This window comes from Rhinoderma darwinii, chromosome 3 (genome assembly GCF_050947455.1).
Source record: "Rhinoderma darwinii isolate aRhiDar2 chromosome 3, aRhiDar2.hap1, whole genome shotgun sequence".
In the NCBI taxonomy this organism is placed as follows: domain Eukaryota; kingdom Metazoa; phylum Chordata; class Amphibia; order Anura; family Rhinodermatidae; genus Rhinoderma; species Rhinoderma darwinii.
Window position 1 is genome coordinate 205427796 of NC_134689.1, and position 18137 is coordinate 205445932.

At 40.9% G+C, this 18137-nt stretch overlaps 1 protein-coding gene across 2 annotated transcripts in view; it reads left to right on the plus strand.

Annotated features, from left to right (window-relative positions):
- The window catches only part of COG5 (component of oligomeric golgi complex 5), a 383955-nt gene that overhangs the window by 360832 nt on the left and 4986 nt on the right, over positions 1 to 18137 (plus strand). For both annotated transcript variants that reach the window (XM_075857265.1, XM_075857266.1), the window contains exon 21: positions 5889 to 5968. In XM_075857265.1, the coding sequence (XP_075713380.1) occupies positions 5889 to 5968 (80 nt within the window). The remainder of the gene's footprint in view (positions 1 to 5888; positions 5969 to 18137) is intronic.

The following is an 18137-nucleotide window of genomic DNA, read 5'->3' on the forward strand; positions in this document are numbered from 1 at the left end:
GTTTTGAATAGATGTGTTACAGACATGATTGTAAAGAAATATAGTTTCATTCCACCTAGATTTCAGAGATGAACAGATTCACCAGATATTTAGCAGAGATCAGACCTCTTGATCGAAGCGATGTAACCGCTCAGGAGTTCTATACCATCAAGTGATCGTTTTAAAATTTGTCTCCTGTAATATCCTGGAGATGGAAAGTTTGTGGGTAATAAGAAGAACTTTGTCCCAATCCGCAGGGTTGAACTGTTTACTCAATTCTTTCTCCCAGTCTGACATGTACAAGGGAGGGCCAGCGTCGGGAATGGTCCCCTGTAACAGTCCATATAAGAGAGAGATTTTGTATGCTGGAACCACCTCTTAAGTACACGACGTCTCTCAACTTGTAAGAAGTAGAGCTTCGAAAAACTGTAATCACCAAGAGAAAGATTATAAGTTGCCCATGAGCATCCCAAACAGCCCCAGGGACAATACTGGAGGGAAGACATTTTTTGCTTTTTTAATTTTTTTTCACTCCCCGCTTTCCCAGTGCCGTAGCTATTTTATTTTTCTGTCAATGGAGCGGTGTGAAGGCTTATTTTTTTGCGGGAAGAGTTGTAGTTTCTAGTTAAAAAAAATAGTTTTGTTTCACCACATTCTGAGAGCCATGACTTTTTATTTTTTAATCGATTGAGAGTTAGGGCTTATTTTTTGCAGGACGCGCTGTCGTTTTTATTGGTACAATTTTTTTGGTACATACAACTTTTGAATCACTTTTTATTAAAAAAAAAATTTAAGAACTAAGGTGACCAAAAAACAGCGATATTTTCTTTTATTTTTTTTACGGCGTTCAACGTGTGAGTTAAATAATGTTATATTCTAGTAGTTCGGACTTTAACCCCTTCCCTACATTTGTCGTATGGCTACGTCATGGAAAGCCAGTGCTTCCCACATTTTTCAGTATCCATACGACAAATGGATCGCACCGGCTCAGAAGCGGAGTCGGTGCCATCTTCACCGGATGTCAGCGGTGTATTACAGCTGACATCCGGCTGTAATGTCGGTGACCGAAATTAGCTTAGATCCCCGCCATTAACCCCTTAAATGCAGTGGTGAAAAGCGATCTCTGCATTTAAGGAGTTTGCAGCTCATCAGCACCCCAGCAATGAAATTGCCATCGTTCCGGTGGCTGCAATGGCAACCGTAGGCCTAATACTGGCCTCCCGGTCTGCCTAGCATGGAAGTCGTCTTGAAAGGCTTCCGTAGCCGATGGCAAGATGGCGCCGGCTCAGGAGCTGAGCCGGCGTCATCAGCGGTGGATGTTGCCTGTATGTTACAGCTGACATCCACCTGTAATGGCAGGAATCGGAGCTAGTTCTGATCCCTGTCATTAACCCCTGCTCTGCCATTACGTAAGCCAAAGCCTAATCGGCTTGCTGTCAGTGAATGATTGACAGGTCTAATACATTGCACTACATAGGTAAAAAATCAGACAGTTGGACCCTTCAATTCCCCTAGTGGGACTTAAAAAAAAGTGTAAACAAAGTAGAAAAAAAACATAATAAAAGTTTCAAGGAATACAATAAAATACAATCGCCCTTATCAAGTCCTTTATTATTCCAAAAAATAAACCATACATATTTGGTATCGCCACTACCGTAACGGCCTGAACTATAAAAATATTATGTTATTTATTCCTTGAGGTGAACGGCGTAAAAAAAACATGTAAAAATCTATACCAGAATTTGTTTTTTGGTCACTTTGCCCTACATATATTGGAGTAAAAAGTGATCAAAAAGTCGCATGTATCCAAAAATGGTACCTATAAAAACTATAGCTCGTCTCGCAAAAAACAAGCCCTCATACACCTTCATCGACGAAAAAATTAAAAAGTTATGGTTCTCACATCTTGGCAACAGAAAAAAATACATTTCTTTTTACAAAAAGTTATAAAACATAATAAAGTGCTATAAATTAGGTATCGCCGGAATCGTACTGACCCGCAGAATAAAGTTAACATGTAATTTATAACACATGGTGAACGCTGTATTAAAAAAAATAAGCTAAAAAACTATGCCAGAATTGCAGTTTTTTGGTCACCTTGCCTCCCAAAAAAAATAGGATAAAAAATGATCAAAAAGTCGCATGTACCCCAAAATGGTACCAATAAAAACGACAGCTTGTCCCGCAAAAAAAAACAGCCCTCATACCACTACGTCTATGAAAAAATAAAATTAGTTAAGGCTCCAATAAGTCAGGAAATAAACAATATGCAGTTGTGCCCGAGGGGAACATTTCTTCTGTTTCAAGAGGCGATTTATCAAGGCCCTAAAATTAGGGAACCAGGAAGGGGAGGGCCCAAACATATCTGCTGGAAGCGAGGGTGCCCATACTATACCAGGACAACACTTCCCAGCAAAATTTCCCAAACTGCAAAGGTGCGGAGTGTGGACCAAAAGGGGGATAAGGAAGGACATTTATTCAGTGCGACACCGGCCTGTGCAGAAAGGATTGCTTCACAGCGTAACACACATCTATGGACTATTTTATTGTTTTTTTTACCCCATTATTATACCACCTGATTATGCCCCTGATGTACTTTGCCCAGTTTACATGTACCCCCACATTATAAACTGAAATACCAGTAATACTCAAACAAATCTACTACCAAGCAAAATCCACGCTCCAAAATCCACACTACCTCCCCTCTGAACCCTACAGTGTGCCCAAACAGCAGTTTACTTCCACATATATGGCATCGCCATACCCGGGAGAACCCTTTTTACAATTTTTGGGGGGTTTGTCTCCAGTGGCACAAGCTGGGCACAACATATTTGGCACTGAAATGGCATATCTAGGGAAAAATTTAAATGTTTACTTTGCACCATCCGCTGCACAATCTTTTATGGAAAAGACCTGTGGGGTGAAAATGCTCACTACACCCCTTAATAAATGCCTTGAGGGTGCAGTTTCCAAAATGGGGTCACTTGTCAGGGGTTTCTTTTATTATTTCACATCCGAGCCCCTGCAATTGTGAACCAATACTTTGTAAATCACCAAATTAGGCCTCAATTTCGCATGGTACGCTTTCACTCCTGAGCCCTGTCAAATGTCCAGGAAAAAGATTAGGGCCACATGTAGGGTGTTTCTAAAACCGGGAAACACAGCATAATAATTAGAGAGCTGTCTTGTTATGGTGGCACAACCTGGGCACCAAATATTGCCATATCTTTGGAAAAAATCCTGTTTTTACTCTGCAACATCGAGTGCACACTAATTTCTGCAAATCGCCTGCGGGGTTAACATGCTCACTACACCCCTAGGTGAATACCTTGAGTGGTGTAGTTTCTAAAATATGGTCACTTCTAGGAGGTTTCCACTGTTTTGGTCCCACAGGGGTTTTGTAAATACTACATAGCGAGCAGAAACCAATCCAGCAAAGTCTGCACTCCAAAAGCCAAATACCGCTCCATCCCTTCTGAGCCCTGCCGTGTGCCCTAACAGCAGTGTATGACCACATATGGGGTATTGCCGTACTCGGGAGAAATTGCTTTACTAATGTTGGGGTTCTTTTTTTCCTTTATTTGTTGAGAAAATGAAAAATTTTGAGCTAAAGCTACGTCTTATTAAAGAAAGGGGATTGTTTTTATTTTCACTGCCCAATTCTAAGAAATTCTATGAAACACCTGTTTGGTGAAAATGCTCACTACACCACTAGATGAATTCCTCAAGGGGTGTCGTTTCCTAAATGGAGTAACTTTTTGGGCGTTTTCAATGATTTGTCCCCTCAGGGGCTTTGTAAATGTGACATGGCCTGCGCAAAACATTCCTGCTAAATTTGAGCTCCAAATGGCGCTCTTTCCCTTCTAAGCCCTGTCGTGTGTCCTTACAGCCATTTATGACCACATGTGGGGTATTATTTTACTCAGGAGAAATTGCTTTACAAATTTTGCAGGATTTTTCTCCTTTAGTCCTTGAGGAAATTACAAAAAATTATCTAAACCTACATTTTCTTTGAAAATAATTTATATTTTCATTTTCACAGCCTACTTCCAATAATTTATGCAAAAAACCTGTGCGGTCTAAATGTTCACTATACCTCTAGATAATTTCCTCAATGGGTGTAGTTTCCAAAATGGGCTCACTTGTGGGGGGGTTTCCACTGTTTTGTCCCCACAGGAGCTTTGCAAATGCGACGTGGTCTCCACAAACCATTCCTGCTAAATTTGAGCTCCAAAAGCCAAATGGCGCTTTTTCCCTTCTAAGCCTCGCCGTGTGTCCAAACAGCTGTTTATGACCACATGTGGGGTATTGTTTTACTCGGGAGAAATTGCTTTACAAATGTTGCAGAGCTTTGTCCCCTTTAGTCCTAGTGGAAATGACAAAAAATTCGCTAAACCTACATTTTCTTTGAAAAAAATATATATTTTCATTTTCACGGCCTACTTCCAATAATTTATGCAAAAAACCTGTGCGGTCCTAAATGTTCACTATACCCCTAGATAATTTCCTTGAGGGGTGTAGTTTCCCAAATGGGATCACTTTTGGGGGGATTTTCACTGTTTTGGCACCGCAAGAGCCTTTCAAACCTGACATGGTGCCTAAAATATATTCTAATAAAAAGAAGGCCCCAAAATCCACTTGGTACTCCTTTGATTCTGAGGCCAGTGCTTCAGTCCAGTAGCACGCTAGGGCCATATGTGGTATATTTCCTAAAACTGCAGACTCTGGCCAATAACTATTGAGTTGCATTTCTCTGGTAAAACTTTCTGTGTTCCAAAAAAATGGATTAAAAATGAATTTCTGCAAAAAATATGAAATTTGTAAATTTTATCTCCACATTGCTTTAATTCCTGTGAAACGTCTAAAGGGTTAAGAAACTTTCTAAATGCTGTTTTGAATACTTTGAGGTGTGAAGTTTTTAAAATGGGGTGACCTATTGTGGGTTTCTAATATATAAGGCCCTCAAAGCCACTTCACAACTGAACTGGCCCCTGTAAAAGTAGCCTTTTGAAATTTTTCTTGAAAATGTGAGAAATCGCTGCTAAAGTTCTAAGCCTTGTAACGTCCTAGAAAAATAAAAGGGTGTTCAGAAAAACAATGCCAATCTAAAGTAGACATATGGGGGGTGTTAATTAGCAACCATTTTGAGTGGTATAACTGCCTGTCTTACAAGCAGATACATTTAAATTTAGAAAAATGACAATTTTGTGCAATTTTTCACAAAATTTTGGTGTTTTTCACAATTCAATACTGAATATATCAAGCAAATTTTGACAGTAACAAAGTCCAATGGGTCACGAGAAAACAGTCTCAGAATCGCATGGATAGGTAAAAGCATTCCGAAGTTATTACCACATAAAGTGAAACATGTCAGATATGAAAAATTAGCCTGTCAGGAAGGTCAAGAGTGGCCAAAGCGGGAAGGGGTTAATGGACACGGCGATACCAATTTTGTTTATTTTTTTTAACAAACAAGGAGATGTGTTGCCGACATGATGGAAATGCATGGGGACGAGCGATCGTAGTAGCAATCGTTCTTCCTCATACATTGCTAATCATTGCTCCTTGTGAAAGTAGCAAACGAGCGCCGATCAACGAGCTGTCTTAGAAGTGTACTGGAAGTGTCCGCTTATTGTTTGTTCTCTGGTGTCCATTGAGAAAACTGCAATATTTAAAGTATTTTTTATATGGATAGATTAGTTTTAAAACAAATCCTGTTTCACAGGTTATTTTATGATTATACATTCCCTTTAACAATATATTTCAAACTTTTTTTTTTTACCAATTATGAAATGTTAATGTGGCTTTCAAGCTACATAAAAAGAATGATCAAAGCAAGGGTTTTTTTCAGTCATAATTACCGAAGTGCTGCTTTTAATTCATCTGTATTTCTTTGTTTTATTCTTCAGAGGGCTGAATGGTCGATTGCTCGTTACTCCCAGTGGCTGGATGATCACCCATCTGAAAAAGACAGGCTGCTTCTAATAAGGTAATATATATTATAGAAGAATGATTCTAATGAGGTAAAATATACCATAGAAGAATAAAACAAACTTGCTATGGATGTTTATTGTTAGGCCACTTTCTGAAGATTCCAATCTAATTATAGACACTTGTATTAACCTCTTAAGGACATGGCCAATCTTAACTTTTTCATCTTCGTTTTTACCTCCCCACGTTCCAAAAGTTAGAACTTTTTTGATTTTTTTCATCAACACAGCCATATGAGGGCTTGTTTTTTGTGGGACAAGTTGTAGATTTCCATAGCATCATTTATTGTACTGCATAATGTACTGGAAAAAAATTATTGTGAGGCGAAACGGGCAAAAAACAGCCATTTTTTGTGTGTTTTGTTTTTACGGCATCCATCAGGCGGTAAAAACTACATGTTCTCTTATTGTATAGGTTAATCCGAGTACGGCGATACCAAATTTATGTTTTATTTTATGTTTCAGCACTTTTTATAATAAAAAAAAAATTTGCAAAAAAAAATAAAATCGTTTTGTGTCACCACAACCTGAGAGCCATAACTTTTTATTTTTCCGTCGATTGAGAGAGGTGAGGGCTTATTTTTGCGGGACATGCTGTCGTTTTTATTCATACCATTTTGTGCGACTTTTTGATCACTTTTTATTCAATTTTTTTGGAGCGCTAAGGTGACCAAAAAACAGCAATTTGTTTTACTTTTTTTTTTTTTACGTTGTTCACTGAGTGGGTTAAACAATGCTATATTTTAATAGTTTGCACTTTTCTGGATGCAGCAATACCAGTTATGTTAACTTTTTTTAACCTAGCTTTATAAAAAAAAAATGGGGAATGTTTTTTGTGTTTTTTTGGAACATAAAAAAAACCCTTTATTTAACTGTTTTTTTTACTTTTTTCTACTAGTCCCCCTAGGGTAATTGAACCAGCAATCATTGGATCGCTTGAATGATATACTGCAATACATTGGTATCTTATCGCTATACTGACAGTCTCCTTTGAAGGAGTGCAAAGATGGCAGACCTGGGGGCCTTCATTAGGCCCCCAGGCTGCCATGACGACCATTGGCAACCCACGGAGGGGCATGGCATGTCCGATTCTTTCATTTTAAATGCCACGGTGGTGGTTTTTAAACACAACAGTTGCAAGAGCAAACATACATACTGAGCAAATAATGCCACATTGACCAGATGGGCCTCAGGGGTGCTCAGGTCATTGCCACATTTGCAATTTCTGAGCTCAAGGTTGATTGGTTATAACAACGGACATATCGTGGTTTGCGTTGTGACTCAAAGTATTCCCTATGGGGAAAAAGGTCTGAAGCTAATTTGCGACTATTGTAAAATTTCCAACCATACTGGAAAACTTGCAATAGTTACAAGGTCGCTTGTGACTTCTTTTGCCATAGAGAATATTTGGGGTTACTTTGTGACAAAGATTTTATGACATTGTGTAGTCCCAGCCACATGTGAGAACTGGACAATGGAGGGCTAGAAATAGATTACCTGGTCGTAAAAATATTAGTTACTCCTGCATTATGATGATGGACGATTGAGAATTTGACTGCATATACCCCATCTTTTGTGTTGCTTGTGTAATTGTGTGGATTCTTCTAACATTTGTTTGGTTGCCTGATATTTAGGCATTCTTGCTAACCCAGTTTGTTTGTTGTTTCTTTACTGTTATCATTTCTCCAGAACAATGCTCATACCTCCCAACAGTCCCAGATTACGGGCCGTGTCATGCTGTCCCGGGCGTCCGGTGCTATGTCCCGGTGTCAACTGTATCTGCATCCTCAGGATGCAGATACAGTTGAATCCAATGCTGAAGTAAGTAACCATCAGCTCCTGCTTCAGCATTCACTGTCCACTCATCAAGGACCCGGGCATAGCGCTACTTTAAGCTCTGAGCTCGGGGAAGCCTTGACGTCACTGTCCATATATGGACAGTGATGTCGGGCTTTGAACTATGGAGTCCCCAGCCAGAGCAATGCAAGTCCTCTGGCCAGGGACTCCTGTCTTGGGAAAGCCCTTGACGTCACTGTCCATATATGGACACTGACGTCAATGGCTCCTCCGGGAGCAGAATCCCCAACGTTGCCGAGGCTCTGTCCTGGGATTCCGCTCCCAGAGGAGCCCTGGGGTCAATATCCATGTATGGACAGTGACGTCAGTGGCTACTCCTGGAGCGGAATCCCCGGCTAGAGCGTTGCCACCGCTCCGGTCAGGATTCCGCTCCTAGAGAAGCCCCTGGCGTTACTATCCATATAGGGACAGTGACGTCAGGGTCTCCTCCTGGAGCGGAATCCCTAGCCACAGCGTGGCCAATACCCTGGCTTGGAATTCTACTCCTAGAGGGAGCCCCAATGGCACTATCTACACGGGAGGTAGTGCTATCTACAGAGGGATGGTGCTAGCTTCAAGGATGGTGTGGCACTATCTCCATGGGCACTGGGGCACCACTATATGGGCACTATTTACAGGGGACACTGTTGCGCTATCTACATGGGTACTGTGTGTGGCACTACCTACATGGGCACTGTGGCACTATCTAAGTGGGTACTGATGCTAAATGGGGGCACTGGCATTAGGGGCAGTTATATTTTATGGGGTAGCTAAGGTGGCATACTGTATGGGGGAGGTAAGGGGGCATTATACTGTATAATGGCAGCTAATGAGACATACTGTATGGTAGCAGCTAGGGGGTATTATACTTTATAGGCGCAGCTATGGGGTGCATTATGCTGTATGGGGCAGCTATGGGACATTATACTGTATTGGGGTAGCTATGAGGACATTGTACTGTATCAGGGAATTTGTGTGGGCCTTGTACTTTATGGGGCATCTGTGTGGGCATTATACTGTATGGGGCATCTGTGGGGGCAATATAATGTATGGGGCATCTGTTGGCATTATACAGCATAGGGACATCGGTGTGGCCATTATACTGTATGGGGCATTCTGCTGTATGGTGCACATATGGGGCATTATACTGTATGGGGGCAGCTATGAGGGCATTATGCTGTATGGGGGCTGCTATGGGGCCTTATACTCTATGTGAATCTTTATACTCTATGGGGGAATTATATTGTGTGGGGGCAGATAGGGGGGCATTATACTGTATGGGGCAGCTATAGGGACATTATACTGTATAGGGCAGCTATAGGGACATTATACTGTGTGTGGGGTTTTACGTGGGCATTTTACGGTGGGGAGGCACTATGGGAGTGTGATACTGTATGGGGGCATCTGTGTGGGTATTATACTGTATGGGGGCATCTGTGTGGGCTTTATACTGTACGGGGGTATTATACTTTATAGGGGCAGCTATGGGGGCATTATGCGGTATGGGGCATTATACAGGATTGGGGCAGCTATGGGGACATTGAACTGTATCAGGGAATTTGTGTGGGCATTATACTGTATGGGGGCACCTCTGTGGGCATTATACTGTATGGAGCAGCTATGAGGGCATAATGATGTATGGGGGCAGCTATGGGGCCTCTGTGGGGGAATTTTTGTGGCCATTATACTGTGTGGCCTTATTGAGCACCTTTGGGATGAGATGGAATATTCTGTGTACTTATTAGTGTTGTCTGAACAGTAAATCTGCAGCAGCTAAACATGTCAGCATGGAACATTTTACCATCCAAATGTGTCCATACAGGGGCAGTTGATGTTTTAAACTATGGAATATGTGGTTCTATGCTGTGGCTATGCTTTATTGCAGGGACCAATATCCTAAACCTTCCACTGTTGCCAGACATATACTTGTAATATTACTGATAATGAAACAACTCATAATCTGACAGTAATGATTACACATAATAATGGTGGTATCTGACTAGTCTACAAATTCAATGTTACTCCACTATAACTCTTCATATGTACAGTGAATTTTCTCAAGGAATTAGAAAATGATAAGGACGGTGTTTAAGGGTATGTTCACACGCTTACTGAAAAAACGTCTGAAAATACGGAGCTGTTTTCAAGGGAAAACAGCTCCTGATTTTCAGACTTTTTTAAGCAAAAAAAGTCGCGTTTTCACGGCCGTTTTTTGAAGCTGTGTTTCTATAGTCTATGAAAAACGGCTCCAAAAACATCACTAGAAGTGACATGCACTTCTTTTTTGCGGGCGTCTTTTTACGGGACGTTTTTTGAAAATGAGGTGTAAAAAAACGCCCCATCGGAACAGAACGCTGTATTTCCCATTGAAATCAATGAGCAGATGTTTGTAGGCGTTCCTCTTCCGATTTTTCAGCCATTTTTCGGGACGTTTACGGCCTAAAAAACGGCTGAAAACACTACGTATGCACATACCCTAATACTTAAAGGGGTTGTCAAGGATCAACAAACAGGCCAAAGGAAAAATGTTTACTGTGCGGCAGCGATGATGTCATGTCGACACACGTGACTGCTGCAGCCACTGCGGAGGCCAGTGATTGGCTGCAGTGGTTAAGTATGTCTGTGACATCATCGCAGCAGCACAGTAAACAAAGACTATTGGTGAACACCAGAGCAGTGATGAATTCAACAAGTTAGTATTGCTTCCTTTATTATTTCATCCCCCCCCCCCTTGTGCCGTCTTTAGCTGATCCCAGACAACCCCTTCAACTGTGAAGAACCCCTCCCTGTACACATTTTGAGCAGTCAAACTATAGAATGCCCTACCACAAAAGGTAGTGATACTCTGTCAGCATTTAAAAAAAAGGTTAGATACTTTTTACTGACGAATGGCATTGAGGGTTATAACTAATCCAGCAATGAAAGACGTGTAATTTATTTAGAAAGGTTGAACTTGATGGATCTGTGTCTTCTTTACCTATGTAATTATGCGCTCAATAAGCATTTCAGCATGTCATGACATACATACCCCTCTGTAACCATATATCCTTATGGTCAAGATTCTAAGAATACTGTATTCTTCTATAGCAATCTAGTGCGGGTGTTGCTAACAAAACAGGGAACATTCTTGAAAACTGATGACCCATCTATCCTGCAATACTCTGATTGCTTGCTGTGGATAACTATGCCATTTCTTCATAGCAACCCCATTCGATTTCCACTGTCATTTTTCTGCGTTCAGATAGAAAAGGAAAGTGGTCCGATAGGTTGCTATGGGCAATTGCTGCATTGTCTGCGCTGCTTTTAGGCAGTGTCTTTATTTGTACCAGTTCTAGGTGTTTCTCAGTGTAGGTAACACGATTATGTGAGTGAATGATATAGTCATCATTATCAATGTGACTTGTACAGTTTCCTTGGCTCCATGGGGTTCTATAAAGGCTTTGCTGGTGGTGTAACGTTCCTTCCGTATAATGATGCCCATAGATCGGAAAGGCTCATACAGCCTCATCATCAAAGGAACAATATGGTTTCTCCTAAAAATACAGTCTCATTAATTATTCTAATTTATTCTAACATTTCTAGGAGTCTGGACGTTATTGGTCCCTTAATCATAAGATTCCACTAACAAATGTGTTTATTGTGCTAGATCTGGTTGTACATTTGTCTAGAGGAGACACATTTGTTCCTTCTCTGCGACACATTAAATGTCACCGGGCTGTGATTAAATAATAATGGATTCCAGTCATGTAATGGTATTCTTGTGCTGGATATGCTCATTTCTGTCAGTCAACTGCAGTACAGAATGGTAGGCTTCGTTTTAATTCTGAAGTACAGCGCCCATCCTCCCAGCCGCAAACGTGAGCCCAAAGCACATTTATTATGTAGCAATAAGGACGCTTTTTAGACTAGGGCTTCATGACCATTCGCAGAAAAATACTGCTATTACCTTGACTCGCGTGCGGCTTAATGTTTCCTTATGGCAGAAATCTTACATTGTCCACTTTTTTTTCTTTTTTTACCCATAAGGAAACATTAAAGTTGCCAGTAATGTGTCACCATGGAGCCTAGCCTAACAAAGAAAGAAAATTAACATTTAGGCCTTATTCACAGGACTGTGTCTCAGTTTTGTGCACGTAAAAAACGCCACATTTTTCTTGCGTTGCAGTTCTGTGTGACATCAGTGTATTGTGCGCATCTGTGTTTTTTACGCGCGTATGTCATCCGTGTCACTCGTTTTTTATGTCCGCAAAAAAAATTGAAGGGGGTGTTTTTCTTTTTCTCATTATTTCTTTAGCAAATTTAGCGTGAATCACAGACAGCGCATTGATGACGCCCGTGTGCTGTCCGTGATTTTCACGCACCCATTGACTTCAATGGGTGCGTGATGCGCAAAAAACGCACAATAGGACATGCAGTGAGTTTCACGCAGCAGACACACGGGCGTAAAATCCAAAACTGTTTTCAAGGGCAAACACCTCTGATTTTCAGCCGTTTTTTGAGCTGTATTTCTCTTGAGATAATGAAAAACTGCCCCAAAAACAGTTCAAGAAGTGACATGCACTTATTTTTCACGGGCGTTTTTTTACGTGCCGTTTTTACAAACGGCCGCGTAAAAAAATACCCCATGGGAACGAAACCGCGTATTTTTTGCAGTTTTTCGGGGTGTTTATGGCCTGAAAAACGTCTGAAAATAAGCCCTGTGAACATACCCTTACATCACTTCATGGTTGCAGTATTATTAATGTGCAGCCACACCCTGCTCATGCATCTGTTTCTAGCAGAAAGGGTGCGTGGCTTAAATGCACCAACATTTCGGCACAGAAAACCAAGTCAACCAATAGGTGATATAAGAAAAAAAAAAAAGTGTCTAACTTGTTTAGCAAGATGCACCATATTTATAATACAGCATGTTCCATTGTGCTAAATTTGGCGCATCTTCAGACTGCATGGTCTAAGTTTACACAGTCTAAATCTTAGACCGCATTGGTCAATCTTCCCTTTTGTGTCTTCCTTAGGCATCTTGCACACAGGATGGAAATGCTGTGGAATTTCCGCAGTGTTTACGCAATATAAATTGACATGCAGAAGTTTAAAAATGCGCATGTTTTTTGCATATTTTTCTGCAGTGTTTGGATAAGATCTGTTCATATCGCATCCACTTTGGTTCTAGTGTAATATGACCATAGCAAAATCTATATGTGTTGCATGCAGTTTGGTCACATATGTACCACAGATTTCACCCAAATCATTGCAAAGAATGTAATTTGCGGCCAAAATGAGTGGCATTGCCGCAGCAGAACAGACATCCTGCGGATTAGAAAATCTGCAGCTTGCCCTGAATTCTACTCTGACTTTTTTCCACTACATGCGGAGGGGGCCACTTTATTGTCCATACTATACCATTACATCATTTAGTTGGTTTGGTGTGTATTTTTTCATAGCAGTTTAAGACATGAGCAGCTTTTATAGTAATGAGATTAGACAAAGTCCTTCTTATTGCAAATGTATCCTCTCATTTCTACTATATCTTTTTGAGGCTATGTAGAATTATTTTCTTACTTGGATTTTTTTCCCTACCAAACTGCAATATTAGATTCAGATAAGCCTCCTAATATTCTACTTGTTAGTGGAAAAGATTTATGAGACCTATGATACGATTTCAACGAAAGAATGCACCATAAAGAAAACCAAGTATATATTCACACGGAGCTCCACAGATTCATTACTGGCCAGTCTGACAATGCTCTGTACTAAGTTTTGTGTATTCTCATCAGTTAAGATGTATCTTGAAGTATTTGTACATCACATAAGTGTTATACATCTCTTAGGTTGTGTTCACAACATGTTAAACATCATGTTTGGCGCATGCGCCAGTAAAAGCATCCAGCAAAAAATAAAGTATACTGTGTGATGGTAATTATCTTTTTACAATTAGACCCTATGGACTATATAGTGGCATACATGACAGGTACACACACTAGTGACTATGGTATTAATATTTGGTTGAGGTGTTGTCTACAGCAATCGGATTCCAGCTTTCATTCTTCTAAACCTGTGATTTGATTGGGTGCTCTGGGCAACCGCTCCACCTCTGTTCTGCATTCAATTTTTATACACGAGAACCAGCGTCTGTAAACCTTCTGCTGGAACTGACAGGTCACACCTCACAAGTGTTAAAAACCGCTCCAAAATTTGTGGCTTTAGTATTCAGAAGCGTTTTACTTCAGTTTCACAGCTGGAGTAGGAGAAAATGTACTGGATTTACATCCTGAAATATTTTGAAAGTGTTTTTTGGGTCACAGCTAACAAAGATGTTCTACAATAACAACACACTGCAATGCAGAAAGCGAAGGCGTTGTGTAGTACCCTATGGAAACGTAACAAGCAGCACCACATGATCGTACACATACACCTCTTTTAACCCTTTGAGTACCCAGCTCATTTTGGCCTTGAGGACCAGACCCATTTTTTCAAATCTGACATGTATCACTTTATGTGGTAATAACTCTGGAATGCTTTTACCTATCCAAGCGATTCTGAGATTGTTTTCTCGTGACATATTGTACTTTAGTTTAGTGCAAACATTTTGTCGATAAATTCATTGCTTATTTGTGAAAAACACCAACATTTAGCAAAAATATGAAGAAATTATGATTTTTCCAATTTTAAATGCATCTGCTTGTAAAACAGATAGTAATACCACACAAAATAGTTACCAATTAACATCTCCCATATGTCTACTTTATGTTTGCATCGTTTTTTTGAACATCCTTTTATTTTTCTATGATCTCACAAGGCTTAGAACTTTAGCAGCAATTTCTCATATTTTTAAGAAAATTTCAAAAAGCGATTTTTTCAGGGACGAGTTCAGTTCTGAAGTGGTTTTGAGTGCCCTATATATTAGAAACCCCCATAAAACACCCCATTTTGAAAACTGCCCCCCTCAAAGTATCCAAAACAGCATTCAGAAAGTGTTTCAACCCTTTAGGCGTCTTACAGGAATTGAAGGAAAGTAGAGCTGAAATTTTAAAATTTCTTTTTTTTTTTACAAAATTCATATGTAATACATTTTCTTCTGTACCACAGAAGGTTTTACCTAAGAAACGCAACTCAATATTTATTGCCCAGATTCTGCAGTTTTTAGAAATATCCCACATGTGGCCCTAGTGCGCTAATGGACTGAAACACAGGCCTCAGAAGCAAAGGAGCACCTCTTGGATTTTGGGGCCTCCTTTTTTCAGAATATATTTTAGGCACCATGTCAGGTTTGAAGCGGTCTTGTGGTGCCAAAACAGTGGAAACCCCCAAAAGTCACCCTCATTTTTTAAACTACACCCCTCAGGGAATTTATCTAGGGGTATAGTTAGCATTTTGACCCCACAGGTATTTTGCTATATTTTCTGGAGTTAGTCTGTGAAAATGAAAATCTACTTTTTTTCTGGAAAAACGTAAAAATTTCTAATTTTTGCAAGAAATAAAGGAGAAAGCACCCCAACATTTGTAAAGCAATTTCTCGCGATTACGGAAATACCCCATATGTGGTAATAAACTGCTGTTTCGACCCACAGCAGGGCTCAGAAGGGAAGGACCCCCATTTGGATTTTGGAGCTCTGATTTTACTGGAATGGTTTTCAGTGCCATGTCGCGTTTGCAACGCCCTGGAGGGACCTAAACAGTGGAATCCCCCCAAAAGTGACCCCAATTTGGAAACTATACCCCTCAAGGAATTTTTATAGTGGTATAGTTATCATTTTGACCCCACAGGTTTTTTGCTGAATTTATTGGAATTAGTCTGTGAAGATGAAAAGAGACTTTTTTTTGGAAAAAACACAGAATTTTCTAATTTTTATAAGGAATAAAGGAGAAAAAGCACCTCAACATTTGTAAAGCAATTTCTCCTGATTACGGAAATACCCCATTATGTGGTAATAAACTGCTGTTTGGACCCATGGCAGGGCTCAGAAGGGACGGAGCACCATTTGGATTTTGCAGCTCAGATTTTGCTGAATTGGTTTCTGGGGGCCATGTCGCATTTGCAGAGTCCCTGAAGTACCAGTACAGTAGAAATTCCCCAGATGTGATCCCAATTTGGAGACTATACCCCTGAAAGAATTAAATTAGAGGTGTAGTGAGCATTTTGAGCTCTCAGGTGTTTTATAGATTTTATTAGAATTTGTCCGTGAAAATGAAAATTTTTTTTTTCCAATAACCTGTAGCTTTAGCTCAGAATTTTTCATTTCCACAAGGAATACAGGAGAAAAGACACCCCAAAATGTGTTACACAATTTCTCCTGAGTAGGGAAATACCCCATATGTGGTTGTAAACGGCTATTTGGATATACGGCAAGGGTCTAAACGGAAAAAGTGCAATTTCGTTTTCGGAGTGGAGATTTTACAAAATTTGTTTTTGACGCCATGTTGCATTGCGCTGAGGTACGAGTACAGTGAAAACTCCCGAGAAGTGACCCCATTTAGGAAACTACACCCCTCAAGGAATTCATCTAGAAGTGTAGTGAGCATTTTGACCCCCAAAGGTTTTGCAGAAATTAGTGCACAGTGGATGTTGCAGATTGAAAATTGACATTTTCCACATATATGCTATTTCAGTGCCCAATGCGTTGGGCCCAGCTTGTACCACTGGAGACATACGCCCCATAAATTGTTAAGCGGTTCTCCAGAGTACGGTAATACCCCATATGTGGTCATAAACCGCTGCTTGGGCACACTGCCAGGCCCAGAAGGAGCGCCATTTGGCTTTTGGAGCGCAGATTTTGCTTGGTAGTAGTTTTGTTTAGTGTTTTACTGGTGTTTCAGTTTATAATGTGGGGGCATATGTAATCTGTGCGGAGTACATACATTTTTTGCGTGACACACTGTCGTTTTTATTGGTACCATGTTTGGCTACGCGCGACTTTTTTTTTTTCTTATTCAAAAATTTTTATTGAGTTTCAAAACACAAAATTACACAACATAGTGGAGGGAAGGCCTCCACACCATAAATGGAACCGACAAACAAGGTCAGTGGACCAAATCAAAAACAAATCAGAACAACAACAAAGAAGAGAAATCAATCAATAATGTGCATCACATCTCAATAGGAAGGACACTGCGCAGTATACAACAGTAGCATGGAGAATTCTTACAGCAACACATCAGGAGGCACAGTGAGGCCACTTAATTCAAACAGAGAGGGAGCGGCACATTACCCTAGACAGGGGAAGAGAAAGTATAGAAAAAGGTCCCCAGAGGGGGAGGAGTAGGAGGGAGGGGAGAGGACAAGGGGATCCTGGACTCCGATTCTGGGGTATTCTGGGTGAAAAAACATCAGCCAGCAAGCGTCACAGTACATTTCACAAGAGCATAGGCCAACTCAGGTTACAGCCGTGAGGTAGGAAGGAGAAGAAAGAAACACTATCCAAGGATACCACGTAGATGTGTATTTTACCACAGCTGCCGGAGAGTGAGCCACCAGGTGTTCCATTCGCTGTATCGCGGCAACTTCCTGAAACCACTCATCTAATGTTGGAGGTATTGCCGTTTTCCACCTGCGCGGGATCACTGACTTTGCTGCCTGAAGGAGGTGTCTAACTAGTGAGCTTTTATAAACTTGTATTGGCATCGGGAACATGAATAAAAGAGCTGCTTCCGGAGAGTTGGGGACAGAGACTCCAGTAACCTCCAATATCAATTTAAGTACCGCATCCCAAAAACTCCTCAACAAGGGGCAACTCCACCAAACATGAGACATACAACCTCCTACATCACCACAACGCCAACAATTGTCAGGCATAGATGGATACCATTTATGAAGCGCAGCCGGGACCCGGTACCATCTAGATACTATTTTGTAGCTAGTTTCTTGGGCCCTAGTGGCTATAGATGCTTTTTGTGAGAGGGAGAAACATCGCTTCCATTGTGCGTCAGTAAATGTAGTATGCAATTCTCTCTCCCAGGCCCCGCAGAAGGAGGGGAGTTGTTGGGAACGCTGTGAAAGGAGTAACTTATATATCGTGGATATGATATGGGTAGGGGGCTGGGTGGAGACACATAGGCGCTCAAAGTCCGTCAACAACCGGTGAAGATGTGCGCGTCGCTTAACCGCTCCATAAAAGTGCTTTAACTGGGCATATTCATATATACGGCGAGTGGAGGGCACAGCATCGGGGCAGATGGATGTTAGAGGGAGAAGAGAGGAAGCGGAGAGAACCTGGGCAAAATACATGGGATTGGTGGACGGCCTGCCTAGGAAGGAGCGACCAGCCTTACCAGCAGGAAAGGCTGGATTGTCTGTGATTGGAGTTAAAGGACCCAGGGGGTCTATAAGCGTACTTT